This window comes from Homarus americanus, unplaced genomic scaffold, assembly GCF_018991925.1.
Source record: "Homarus americanus isolate GMGI-L3 unplaced genomic scaffold, GMGI_Hamer_2.0 scaffold39675, whole genome shotgun sequence".
NCBI classification, from domain to species: domain Eukaryota; kingdom Metazoa; phylum Arthropoda; class Malacostraca; order Decapoda; family Nephropidae; genus Homarus; species Homarus americanus.
The window spans coordinates 1,202,749-1,216,717 of NW_024736071.1; the positions used below are offsets into that span (position 1 = coordinate 1,202,749).

The 13,969-nt window shown below is 43.9% G+C and overlaps 1 protein-coding gene across 1 annotated transcript in view; it reads left to right on the forward strand.

Moving 5' to 3' along the window:
• Window positions 1-13,969, forward strand: part of LOC121871657 — a 113,491-nt gene that overhangs the window by 62,478 nt on the left and 37,044 nt on the right. The window contains exon 3 of the mRNA XM_042374067.1: window positions 4,400-4,657. Coding sequence (XP_042230001.1) covers window positions 4,400-4,657 — 258 coding nt within the window. The remainder of the gene's footprint in view (window positions 1-4,399; window positions 4,658-13,969) is intronic.

Sequence of the window (13,969 nt, forward strand, 5' to 3'; positions counted from 1 at the left end):
ATTAATTCATGGCAGGTTGCAAATGCAATGCAGGAGGATTTAAATAAACTGCAGGGGTGGTCAGAATAATGGCAAATGAAATTCAACACCAGCAAGTGCAGCGTACTGAATATTGGAAGAACACATATTGTCAATGTACACAGCCTTAACAACATCAGCCTAGATATGTCGACTTGTGAAAGAGACTTATGGGTACTTGTAAGCCCGGACCTACGGCCTAGAAAACAGTGCGTTAATGTTCGAAATAAGGCAAACAGAGTATTAGGTTTTATATCTAGAAGTGTAAGTAATAAGAGTGCAGAGGTCTTATTGCAACTATATCTTGGGCTAGTCAGGCCGCACCTCGAATATGCTGTTCAGTTTTGGTTGCCCTTATTTTCGAATGGATATCAATTCACTGGAGTCGGTGCAGCGATGAATAACGAAAATTATTCCGGGACATAGAAACCTTCCATATCAAGATAGATTAAAGAAACTAAACTTGCATTCCCTAGAAAGACGAAGAGTTCGTTGAGATGTGATAGAAGTATTTAAGTGGGTGAAACGAATCAATAAAGGAGATATAGATAAAGTTCTTATAATATCCGAGCAGGATAGAACTAGTAGCAACGGATTTAATTTGGATAAGTTTAGGTTTAGGAGAGAGATAGGAAGACGAGTGGCAAAAGCTTAGCAACTTAGCAGCTTAGCAACTTTGTAGTAAGTGCTGGAATGCTGGAAAGTTTTAAAAGGAGGCTAGATAAATTCATGGATGACAGAGAGTGGTAATAACTCGCGACAGAAGCTGCCATGCACAGGCCAACTGGCCGATTGCAGACTCCTTATTTTCTTATGTTCTTATGTTCTTATGTAACTGCTGGAGCTTGCACTGGAGTGGTGGCGGTGTTGATGTGCATGACTATGGTTTTAGTGTGATTGATGGTGACCTTGTTCTCCGTAGTCAATGCCTGTAGCCTGTCCACGGTGCCTTGTAGCGATGAGTAGTCCGGTGAGGTGTTGTCCACTGTAACCCTCACACTGCAGTCATTCACGTACTTCCACCTGTGAGGAGTGTCCGATAGAGCGTCGTTAATCAGGATTAGGAAGCACAGTGGTCCCATCTTGGTCCCCTGGAGAACACCACAGGTGAGGTGTTGGAATGTGGTAGACAGAACCCTGGTACCTCACTGCCTGACGACGCTCACTCAGGAAATCAGTGAACCATGAGACCAGGTTGGTGGGCGGCTTTAGTGCAATGGCCTTGTTGATAACAGTGCAGTGATCACAAGGTCAAAAGCCTTCCTGAACTCAACAAGGGCAACGGCCAGTGATGTCTTTCGTTTCTACAGGTTTTTGTGCAGAAAATCCAGGAAACTAACTAGGCAGTTTGATGTGGATCAATTGACTGATAAATACTAGTAAATCCCCATTCAAAAACAAAGTTTTCACAGAGTAGACTGGGTATCGGGTGATGGCAACTGGCCTTTCTCACTAGGGGAGTGTGGGGTGGGGACCTTGGTGATAGGGGTGACAAATGCGGTTTTCTGTATGTTATATATCTAAGCTTCTGTGCCAAGTAGCATCTATGTATGTAATTACGTGGAAACAATGCACGTGTTATGTGGCAACATCGCCCCGAGGCTGCCATATGGCAATGCAGCCTCAGTCTGACTCCGTGGGTCGTGCATGGCACTTCATACGCACACTGCTAACTACTTGTATCTCTCCTATCCGTTAATAAATGGACTTCAGTGTTACCCGGTGTTTCCCTACCCATCACTGCCTTCTTCAGGGAACACTTGGAACCTTCATTTTCCATTCATTAGTGCATTTGCTTTCTCTGACGGATGCATTAATAATGGAACAGAGGGGGGTGACAAGTTCGACTGCAAACTCCTTGTAGAGCGTTTGGATTTAAATTTCTGGAGTTTGTTGGCAATTTCAATGGTTGAACAGTGGGAGGGGGAGAGGGAGAAGGTAAGTAGGACGGGAGGAAAGTGAGGTCAAGGCTGGATAGGATATGACATATGGTAATATGAGATATAAAAAGAAATGTGGAAGACTGATGGTTGAGACCTTAGAGTACCACTGACCGTTGCCAACCTCCTTGAGGCCGTGCACTTTCCTGGGATAATAAGACTTCTTGGCTGACTTGGTGTCCCTGATGACTTACTTACATAGACTTCTGTACAGGCGGTTGTTGGTGTAGTATGCCTTGTTGCGCTGCTCAATTAGTCCTTTGATACGGGGTGTAATCCCTGGGACATCATCGGGGTGGATCCTCAGTGTCTTGGCTGGAAAGAAGTGGTGGTAGGTTTTGGTGATAGTGTCCAGGTAATTATCCCACTTGTTCTGCTCATCGTCTACCATGATCACTTCAATCTAAGGATACCGGGTCACCCATTGTCCGAAAAGCCGCATGGCAGAGTCAGGGGTAGGTCGGTAAGTCCTGGTGACAACTGGCGGTCGTGAGATGGTTGGTGTAGGGGACCAGGGTGAAGGTGGAGGTGTTGGGTGATAATGCTGATGTCTAACTCATTAAAGTCACCGAATATCACTAGCTTTTCACATGTAAATCTGGATCTCAGGGAGTCAGCAGTGTCTGTTATATGAGTAACCAGTACATTGGCGGGAGGTGATCGGGGGGGTGTGATAAGCCACACAAACAATGAGGAAGGCAAGCTGGCTGGGGTGGGAGGTGGGAGTGACCTTAACCCATAAAGCTTCTACATCCTCAGGTACATTAACACCTAGGTGTGATGGTTTAAGGTTACTGTAATAGTACGGCACTACACCACCTCTCCCATCCTTTTTAAGGTGGTGAAATAACTCATTGTTTTCTATGGCACAGCTCTCAGGAACAATTTGCCACGCCACGGTAATCGCCACAATACCTGCACCAACTGACTTCACTGTAACACTGACCTCCTCCACCTTGTTGCATAAAGATGTAACATTGGACAGCAATAGGGATGGTAGGCTGTACTATTAGTCGCGGCATTTCATAGCGAGCACGCTGTCTTTCTGGCACTGGCTGGACTTTCTTATGCTTGCTCTGCATGATGATAGGGATTCGTCTGGGAATACGGCGACCCCGTCTGCAGCCGCGGTTGTGAAGGATTCTCAACGCCTTTAGTAGAGTGATGGTGTGGGGTGGAGGATAGCCAGCACCAGACTTCAGCCGGAACAGGTCGATGCGACGGTATCGTGACACTGGAACGCACAAATTCACAAGTCTAGTACTCACAGTCACTGACACCTTGAAAACACGCACTGTCTTTCCGTAAAAGTACTGAATTGCCTTAAATTAGCTATAGGTCGACGTGATGACCTTGGCTGCCTCGGAGCGCCAGGGGACACGTTCTCACTCAGTAAGGTCGCCACACTGTGTGTGTGTGTATGTGTGTGTGGCAACCTGTGGTCTGATGGTTAGCATGCTCGCCTCGCAAGCGAACGGACCCGGGCCCGTTTCCCGGGCAGGGTGAAACTATGGGTAAGTTTCTTTATGCCATTTCCCTCTGTCTACCCAACAGTAATTGGGAATCTGGATGTTAATTGATTTGAGGATCGTTTTCCTGGGTAAAGGTTAACCAGTGCAGTTGGCCAGTTGGCCGTTGTTCTTGTACTATTCTTTGACACTGAGTCATGCAACTCGTTAGCTTTGGGTGCGGTTGTTGTGTTGGTGACAGCATCTACACCTTCAACAAATTCACGCCTAGGTGGCCCTTGGGCCGTCCATCCTCGTTGCACCATTATTGATTGTGTGTGTGTGTGAGTGTGTGTGTGTTTGTTTGTGTGTGTCACAAGTCATGGTCAACCGCACCTAGTTCGTTCTCCCTAATACAACAAGTCAAAGCAATAAATAATTATGCAACCTATTATGGTCGCAGCATGGAATGTCAGGACCCTTCTGGATACTGGCACAAATGAGCGTCCTGAAAAAAGAACCGCCCTTCTGCCAAAAGATCTGTCTTGGTATAACATCGACATAGCAGTCATTGGTGAGTTCCGGCTCTCAGACGAAGGTAGACTCACTGAACGGGGGTCCGGCAATACCTTCTCATGACGTCCTGAGTCCTTTATCAGCGCATACACCCAACACTGAGGATGACACCAAGGAGGCTTTTTAAGCCGACCTCGACAGAGTGCTAACCTCTATCCACAGAGAAGATAGGGTTTGTGTTCCTAGGCGACTTTAATACCAGAGTTGGCGTAGCTGCTGACATAGGGAACCATTGGGAACCATAGGAGGAAACGGAGTGAGCAAGTGTAATCCCAACGACTTGCTCCTCCTCAGCAAGTGTGCTGAACACAACTTCACTACCACCAACACCTTTTTTAGGCAGGCAGACAAGTTCAATGGTTCTTGGCAACACCCACAATTCAAACATTGGCATCTCATTGACTACATCAATGTCAGAGAAATAGATCGCCGAGATGTCCTCATCACTAGAGCCATGCGAGGCTCAGACCACTGTGACGTAGATCATCGGCTCGTCACAGCAAAACCCTCCTTTCACGTCGCCTCAAAAGGGCGTAAGCAACAAGCCTCCAGAAGCAATTTCAACACCAAAGTGACTGGAGGATTAAGCGATGGAAACTGCCTTCAGAGAGCTGCTCGACGATGGGCTGCTAAGCAACCCAACAACAAACAAACTGAATCCGAATTCCGAATGAGGTACCCTCAAAGCTGTCATCACAAAAACCTGCAGAGAGAACCTTGGCCAGATTGAAAGAAAACACCAGGATTGGTTTGATGAAAATAGCCAGGAAATCAACCTACTCTTCTCTGATAAATATGCTGCCTTCACTTACTGGCAGAAAAACCCTCAGTCTCGGCCCAAAGCTGATACTTTCCGCCAAAAGAGAGCAATGGACGAATGGTGGACTTAAAAAGCTTGTGAAAGGCAACAAATTATGGATCAACACCTGATGCCTGAATTTTTCAATTCCACTAAAGCAATCTATGACCCAACTATGCATGGCTCGGCCCCCTTCCGCTCGGCTGGGCCCCCCTCCGCTCATCCGATGGTAACTCCCAAATTAAAGACGGAGAAATCATCCATCAGCACTCGTGATAAAGTAGCTACTGCTATCAAATAGATGAAAAATAACAAAGCCCCAGGGCCTGATGGAATCCCAACAGAGAATAGGAGGAAAACCACCCAGATCATAAGAACATGTGAGGTCAGACTGTGTAGTCCTGGCTCCACACTATACCCCGGCAAAATAGTTTTATGTAGATGGAATTTAACTTATTGTGAAGATTGCATGACTAATTCAGACAAAAAAAAATGGGTAGACACTTCATTTCAAGGGTTTTAATTCAGCAGCCGCCATTTTCCAAAATGGCCGATGTTTTTGCTGTATATGCGTCATTGTGGTGACGAAATATATTTTGGGAGTCACGAAACTTAAATATAACCTTATCTTTTTTATTTAACCACCAGTGTAGGTATTACAGAAATGGTAAATATATGTATTACAAAATACAAACATTATCAACTAAATTTGGACTCTCATATCGTAATCACACATGACGTTAATGAAACTGACACTAATACAAGTCCTGTATTTCTTAGGCCAGAATATAATAAACAGCATACAGCGTAATTATGGTCAAAATATTAGTTTTAGTACCTAATTTCATTACAAGCGAAGTTTGCTTCCTTAAAAAGAAATCATTATAAACTGTAAACAGTATTTTCTTCAAGGTAGATTTTCAAGCAATATTTCCATATTTTCTTTTGCACTTGTACAATATTGAACACAACACCAGCAACGAAATTGGACACTGACAATAAAATCACACAGAACATGAATTAAACTAACTAATACTGCAATCATATTCTTTAGTTCAGTACGTAATAAACAATATGTGTGGTATGCTCAAAATATTAGATTTTTACTGGTATATTTTTCCGTGAAGAATGACTTTTGCTTAATGTGTTAACACGGTACTTTGTTTAAGGTAGCATTTCAAGCAACATTTCCACATTTTCTTAAGCATTTGCAAAATATAGAACATAACACTCCTGAACGTCGTCATTTGCATCTCATGGTTTGACAAATGTCACATCCACATATTCACACAATATATGTTTGCAACATTTAGATGGTAGTAATAGTCAATCTATTTCCTTCCATCCGTAGTCCAAGGGTTTAAGTTTGATATTGTTATTTAAGAGAGTAAGAACATTTCTGATGACAAAGAATGAAGTCGAATATGTCCTACGATTGAGCTGGACACTGGTGAGAGCTCACCAAGAGATTTATTTTGCATCCTGTAGTGAAAAAATCGCAGCTTATTGAAAGTGTAACTTTTGCATTTAATGACCAAACTCTAACAAGATACTTTTCAGCATCATCGATATCTTGCTGCTGAAGGGTTCCTGTCTCTACAAAATCAGTAAGGAAGTTTGCAGGTTCTACTTTCAATGCTGCATGTTTAGTCCCAATTTTGCTTAAAGCATAATCATCTGACAGTGTGTGAACCTTCACCAAGACATTGTAGAGGGCTGGCCCAATGATTTTTTAGTAGAATGTGCAGTGGAATTAATCGACATTTGTTTCCAGTACCATATTGAATCCACAGCTCTTTTAAGCATTTAGCTTTGAAGATAGATGTATATCATAGCATTAGAATTACAACATTTGTATCATTTGATAAAATAACAGCCCTTTTAGTACCCTGCTCAAAGGCTCAGTTAACATGGGGTACTAGCCTCTGGTCAGATTCCTCAATTGTGCTTGTGAGCTGTTTAATTACTCTTTACTCATTATTTGAGTGTAGCTCTGCAGGACTTACATTCTCATTAACAACCATTCTACTTTCTATCACTTGAATATTTAATTGAACAGATTGTAAAGATGCAAATTTGTGGGCAAGTAGCTGTAAGTTGACTTTATTTGAAGATGATATCCAGAATGTGTCCATCTGGAACCGGAGTAGGTATGTTGAAATCAATGCGTGTTAATTCGACACTTCCAGTGTAGGAAGCTCTGTGAACCCATTCATATTCTTTAACAGAAAATACCATGCAGCTATCAAAGACTACATGCAACTCATGCATATTACAAACCCCTCGGCCATTATGTAGATCATTTGAAATTACTTTGCCAAAAGTCCCTTGAGATTTCTTATGCTGCATTCGAATTGTTACATGAGATCAATTAATACTGTTGTTTACAACTGTGAAACTGACTCAAATACTCATTTTTCCGCAGTGAGTTTTGTCTCAAGTTCAGCAATAAGTGAATGCTTAGCTGATTTTATTGCAGCATTGCCGTTGAACAATCGATTTACGGGCAGAAAAATCATTAACATCCATGACTTTTTGTGCATAGTCAATATGCTTTGGGGTTGTGACTTTAGTAGCTGTCACTGTTTTAGCTTTACATAGTGTAGGTAATCAAAGCATGGTAATTTCATTTTTAAATCTTTCAGAGAGCTTTTCTTCTTCAACTTGAATCTCCCCTCATGATTTTTTTTTTTTTGTGTGTGTGTGCACCTGCTCCATGCTCATGGACATTTAAGTGGCTGACTTTTACAGGTTCGTTTACAGACTGCGTTGTAATAACATTGTGCCGAGGGACATGTTCAATAACTAGGTAAGGATTTCCCTCCCCTCTGTGAACTGGGGATGTTTTGTAACATTAGAACTGAGCTGAGTTTCTTTCCTTTGAGTCCTGCCAGTTCGTGTTGAGATGTCTTCCGGTGATCCATCATTTTCGCATTAGTGATATCTCGAAACACAGTGTTGATAGTAAGAACTTCATGATAAGCAAATTCCCATTCAGCCACATGCTCACTCTTTCTTGTTTGACCAATGATATCTTTTGAACTTTTTTGAGACCTTTGTATTGACTGTTCCAGCATCATGTCAGGGCCAACAGCACTGAATTCCTCTTCTCGGTTTCGTACAACAAACTGGCCTTGGATGAATTTCTGATAAAGGAAAGGATTTTCAACTTGGAATACCTTTATTCTCTCAATATATCACGAATCGCACCTCAAGTAGTTAACACAGTCAAATCCTCGGAATATGCTTATCAGTGACTCAATAGTTTACACATGAAGTTCCCAATTTCCTTCGCGGTCAAATGATATGAAATATTTTTTTTAGAAGACGTACAGTACTAGCAGTAAAAATAATGAATAAATGTAAAAGTGATCGGTGACAGGTTACTTAGTTCCCCGTAGCCTAATTTAATGGTTGGTCTTTGTTGTTTCGTATTATATTATACTACGTACTATCGTAAACAAACAGCCTTGAGTTGCCAGCTGTCTCCAGCAGTGTTCGAAGAATCTTGAACGAAATTGTACATGGCCTTCATTGACATTTCAACTCAGCCAACAGGTAAGCCCTTTGGCGAACCCTCAGTCATTTTGGCTGCCCACCAAATTTCATCTCTATTGTGAGGCAACTCCACGATGGCTTGAACAGCAGTGTCCTGCTTAATGGCATCCAGTTCTAGTTCTTCCCCATCCAAACAGGTATAAAACAAGGATGTGTACTGACACCAACTCTCTTTTCCATTTTCTCGGCTACCTTCCTTACTGATGCCAGTGCCAATATAGCCGGTTGGGTGGACATCCATTACCGCATGAAGGGACTTTTCAACATCAGACGACTCCAGGCAGGAACAATGGTGTCGGCCGCTTCCATCACTGAACTTCAGTATGCAGACGACTTCACCTTCGTTGCTCACACTGAACGCGACTTACAGGTGATCCTGAACACCTACGCAGATACGTATGTACACTTCGGCCTGAGGTGAATGTACGTAAGACTCAAATTCTCTTACAGCCTGCCCTAGGTTCACCCACACCTTCACCATCCATACAGCTTAACGGTACTTCCCTCTCCAATGTTAAGCACTTCCAGTACTTTTGCTAACCACCTGTCCATCACGGCGGACATTGATGAAATTCAACATCGGATCAAATGTGCCTTCCAAGCCTTTGACAGACTCCATACCCGTCTCTTCTTTTCTAAGGAGCTGAAAGTATCTACAAATTTGCAAGTATATCGATCAGTGGTCCTCCCTACCTAGTTGTATGGCAGCGAGACATGGGTCACATACTGGGGGCACCTGAAGGCAATTAAGAACTATCACCAATGAAGTCCATGTTCAATCCTCTGAGTTCTCTGATGACAAAAGAACAAATGCCACATGGACGTCAGTAGACTGCCAAAGCAGCTATTCTACTGTCTCAAGACAGACCTGAAAAAGTGCCCTATTGACCCCATCACCTGGGAGACGATCACTCCACACCGTAACGCTTGGAGGAGCACCAGACGAGAAAGTCTTAATAATTTTGAGTTAGCCCGATTGCATACCTAGGCAGACAAGCGCCATCGCCAGAAAGACGCTGCTGCCGCCCCTCCCACACTAGATGTAGCCCTCCACACGTGCAACATTTAAGGACGACTCTCTCGATCCCATATCGGCCTCTCAAGTCACTTCAGAGTTCACCAACGAAGGTGACATCCTTATTAACTTATATCATTATATCATAGCTTGATAATCGTCATGCTCGATTCCGAGTGACATCAAACTAGTAGTAGAAGTAGTAGTTATGTTACAGTCGACTGTCCTTCTCTCTCCTTAGGTCGGCTTTGCTCAGCCTCAGGGGAACGAGAGCATCGGCCCCAAAGCCGACAACAGTTGCAGATTTTGACTATGAGGCAACAGTCACTGAATGCCGCATACATCTGCGACACAACTAACTCAACACAGCTAGGATAGCTACTTAGGTATTAGGATATTTAATTTTAAGGTAATAAAATGGCGGCGAAGGTGTGGCTATTATAACTAATATTACATCAGTGCGACCATAGAAATAGTGTTTATTTCTGCCAAGGATATATAAACAAGTGTTAGGTGTGACAATTCTTGCTCCCAGTGCATCACTCTGATGTGTGGATTGTCGCCCACAGGGGGGTGGCCTACACACCCACGCGCGCACGTATGCCCCTACTACCCGGACACAGCAGTACAGCCTGTCACCTCTCTGCCCTTTACTCATAAGAACTAGCTTCTTCTTCTGTATGGGATAAAAGCAGATGTTGTAGGCGGTCGTAACTGTCGCCCAAAGTGCGGAACGCTATGCCGGGTAACAGACACTGCTGCGTCTGTGCTAGCCAGTATCAAAATTGCACTCGTTGTGAATCTGCGAGAAACAACCGAACATGTGTGGTTTGCAGAAAGGGAAACAATTGTCGGAACCCACAAGGCAAAAAGCCGACACAGGAGGCCACAGTGGATATCGCCGGGACCCAACCGCCTGATGATATCCTAAATGATAGCAGTGAGTCTACTCAACCTGAAAATGTAGAACTAATAAACGCTGTTCCAATAGTAGCAGATGTCCACGAGGTTAATGAGAGACAGCCACTACAGTGGAATGGCATGTCGATTGAAAATGCTGACATATGGGTTAGAGAAACTTACTCAGAAATGGACAGGTGGTCGCCAGCTAACCTGTCTGAACCACCCAAATGCGCTGCCACCAAAGAAATGATTCGGGAGATGATTCGCCTCATAACTGCTTCCTTGCCCCTTTAGCTCTTCAAATACTGGCAATAATACCACATCTATTCTTTCAGAGAACACACACAAAGACTAAGCACAAAGAAAATGCGGCAGCAATGAAGAGAAGATTGACAACGTGGCAGAATGGGGCCCTTGATCTTCTATGTGAAGCAAGAACACTGCAGGAGAGACTAAAATTTATAGGAGACGGAAAGCAAAACACCGATATCGTTGCGAGAAAGTTTGGAAACAAAATGCGTGTGGGAAAAGTGTCTTTGGCGGTAAGATCTCTCACAGAGGAATCCTTCTGTGGGGTTCTGCCAATAAACAGAGAGACATTAAAACAACTGAAAGAAAAACATCCCCCTGCAAGTGAAGACGAAGGCATCAGGTTCCAGGGTGACATATCCCACCAAATGCTGTCCTGTTCGAGAAAATAACAAGAGGGATGGTGAGGAAAAAGGCACTGAAGGCTCAGGAAGATGCCGGCCCTTCAGGTCTGGATGCAAACGGTTGGAGAGTCATCCTCAGCACTAACAAGTTTTGCAGCGTAGCAAGTGATCTCTGCACTGCCATTAGCGTCCTTGCAAGAAAGCTGGCATCCTCTTGCTGCCAACACCTCCATGCTCTGATGGCATGCCGCCTCATTCCCCTGGATAATAATCCAGGATCTAGGCCTACAGAGTGATATAGGGGTGGGGGAAGTGCTGAGGCGGATCATCGGAAAATGCATAATTGAGGTGGTAAAGGATGATGTCAGGGCAGCAGCAGGGAACCTCCAAGTTTGTGCTGGCCACCAGGCTGGAGGGGAAGCTGCCATTCACGCCATGAGAACAATATTTGAGCAGCGCGATTGTGAGGCCGTTCTCCTGGTGGACGCTTCAAACGCATTCAACATACTTAACCGCAAGGCCGCACTGCACAACATCAAGATCAAGTGTCTAAGCTTTGCAATGTATGTTGAAAACTCCAATAGTAATCCATCAGACCTTTATACAGTAAACAATAAGGCTCTAAGAGGTGATACCATCATACAGTCAACCGAGGGAACAACGCAGGGGAACCCTGTTGCAATGGCAATGAACGCAATAGGCCTATCCGTGCTCCAACACACAATACAATTTGAAACAACTGAGGTCAAGCAAGTGGCATACGTTGATGACTTTACAGGAGCAAGAAAAGTGGAGGACATCAAAAAGTGGTGGGACCTCGTAACATCACGAGGCCCACAAATAGGGTACCACCCAAACGCCAGCAAGTCCTTCCTCATTGTGAAGCCAGAACATTATGAACGGGCAATGGAGGTGTTAGGTGGAAGTGAGGTCAAAATAACAAAGGATGGCCAAAGACACCTAGGAGCAGTAATCTGCCCGACGGACTTCAAGACCGAGTACTTAACGGGAATGGTGAATGAGTGGGTCAGGGAAATCCAAGCGCCGTCTGAGATTGCTAACACAGAGCCAGATTCGGCTTTCGCGGCATTCACCCATGGAGTCAAGCATTGCTGGAACTACCTGATGCGCACTATCCCTCATATCGGACCCCTCCTCCACCCTCTGGAAGAAGCTATCCACGTCAATTTCATTCCCAAATTAGTGAAACAACCTCACTTAACCCCAGCAGAAAGATCACTCCTTGCACTACCACCGAGACTAGGAGGAATGGGATTGACAAATCCAGAGGAGATTGCTGCCACCGAACATCAAAACTCAGTTAAGCTCACGGTAGCTTTCACGGATCACATAATAGCTCAGAACGCAACAGGGGAGGTGGATACCAGTGAGGTAAACAAGATTCGAAGGTCCATTACGACAGAACGACAGCATGGCCAAAATGATAAGTTGCTGCAACTGTTGCTGTAAGTACCAGAGAATTTGAAGAAAAAAATTGCTATAGCGCAGGAGGTGGGCGCCTCGAAGTGGTTAACTACGTTACCATTAAGGGCAAATGGTTTCAGTCTCAATAAACAAGAATTTACAGATGCCAATGGTCTAAGGTACGGTAGGCCAGTAGAAGGTTTGCCCTCCCAAAGCGTGTGTGGCTCTTCCTATGACGTCGATCACGCCATGGTGTGCAAGAAAGGGGGCTTCATATGCATGAGGCATGACGAAGTAAGGGATCTCACAGCAAAATTGTTGAAGGAAATCTGCCGTGATGTCAGGGTAGAACCGACCCTCCTTCCATTGGACGGTGAGAATTCCCAACATAGGACTTCAAACACATCCAACGAAGCCCGTGTTGATGTCAGTGCTCGAGGATTCTGGATGCAGGGACAGCGAGCTTTCTTCGACATCAGGAATTTTTATCCCATGGGCGCATGTTACCGTAACTTAGCTTTCGATGCTGCACAGAGGAGGAACAAGAACGACAAGATAAGGGCATACGGGGAGAGAATTCAGAAATTTGATCAAGGCAGCTTCACTCCTTTAGTGTCCACAACTTCTGGTGGGATGGGACCAAGTGCAAGATGCTTCTACGCCATCTCGCGGAGGTGCTAGCCGAACTGAAGCAGCAGCCAAGAAGTTATGTTACAGCCTGGATGAGATGTCGACTGTCCTTCTCTCTCCTTAGGTCGGCTTTGCTGTGCCTCAGGGGAACGAAAGCATCGGCCCCAAAGCCGACAACAGTTGCAGATATTGACTATGAGGCAACAGTCACTGAATGCCGCATAGATCTGCGGCTCAACTAACTCAACACAGCTAGGATAGCTTCTTATGTATTAGGATATTTAATTTTAAGGTAATAAAATGGCGGCGAAGGTGTGGCTATAGGTGGAGGATGGAGGCCATATAAAGGAAAAAAAAGTAGTAGTAGTAGTAGTGTGTGTGTGTGTGTGTGTGTGTGTGTAAAGAAGGCATTTACCCTGTGTAACATGCCAACAGTTCCTCCGTCACGTGAACTCAGAAGTGAAGTGACTTGAAAGTAATGTTTGTTTGCTTTTCATGTCGAAAGAAATGGAGTTGTATAAATGATACAAGATTTGGCTAGAGAAATGCAACAAGGTCTCCTAGATTCGTGTACTACCTGTATAGAGGTGTTACTTCAATAGACAGACACTTATAGTCGGGACATAAAAAAATTATCTAGAGAAACACAAGTACTCCGAAAAAGTGTAAGAACTCTAGATAGTGTTAGTAGTTTAGAAAAGCGTAAGTACTTTAGAAAACGGTAAGCACTTTAGAAAACCGTAAGGACTTTTGAAAAGTATAAGTACCTTAGAACAGCGGAAGTACTTTAAAAAAGCGTATGTACTTTAGAAAACCGTAAGTTATTTTGAAAATCGTAATTACTTTAGAAAAGTGTAAGTAGTTTAGAAAAGCTGAAGTGCTTTAGAAAAGCGTATGTGCTTTAGAAAAGCGTAGGTGCTTTAGAAAACCGTAAGTACTTTATAATGCCGTACTTTAGAAAACCGTAAGTACTTTAGAAAAGTGCAAGTACTTTAGAACAGCAG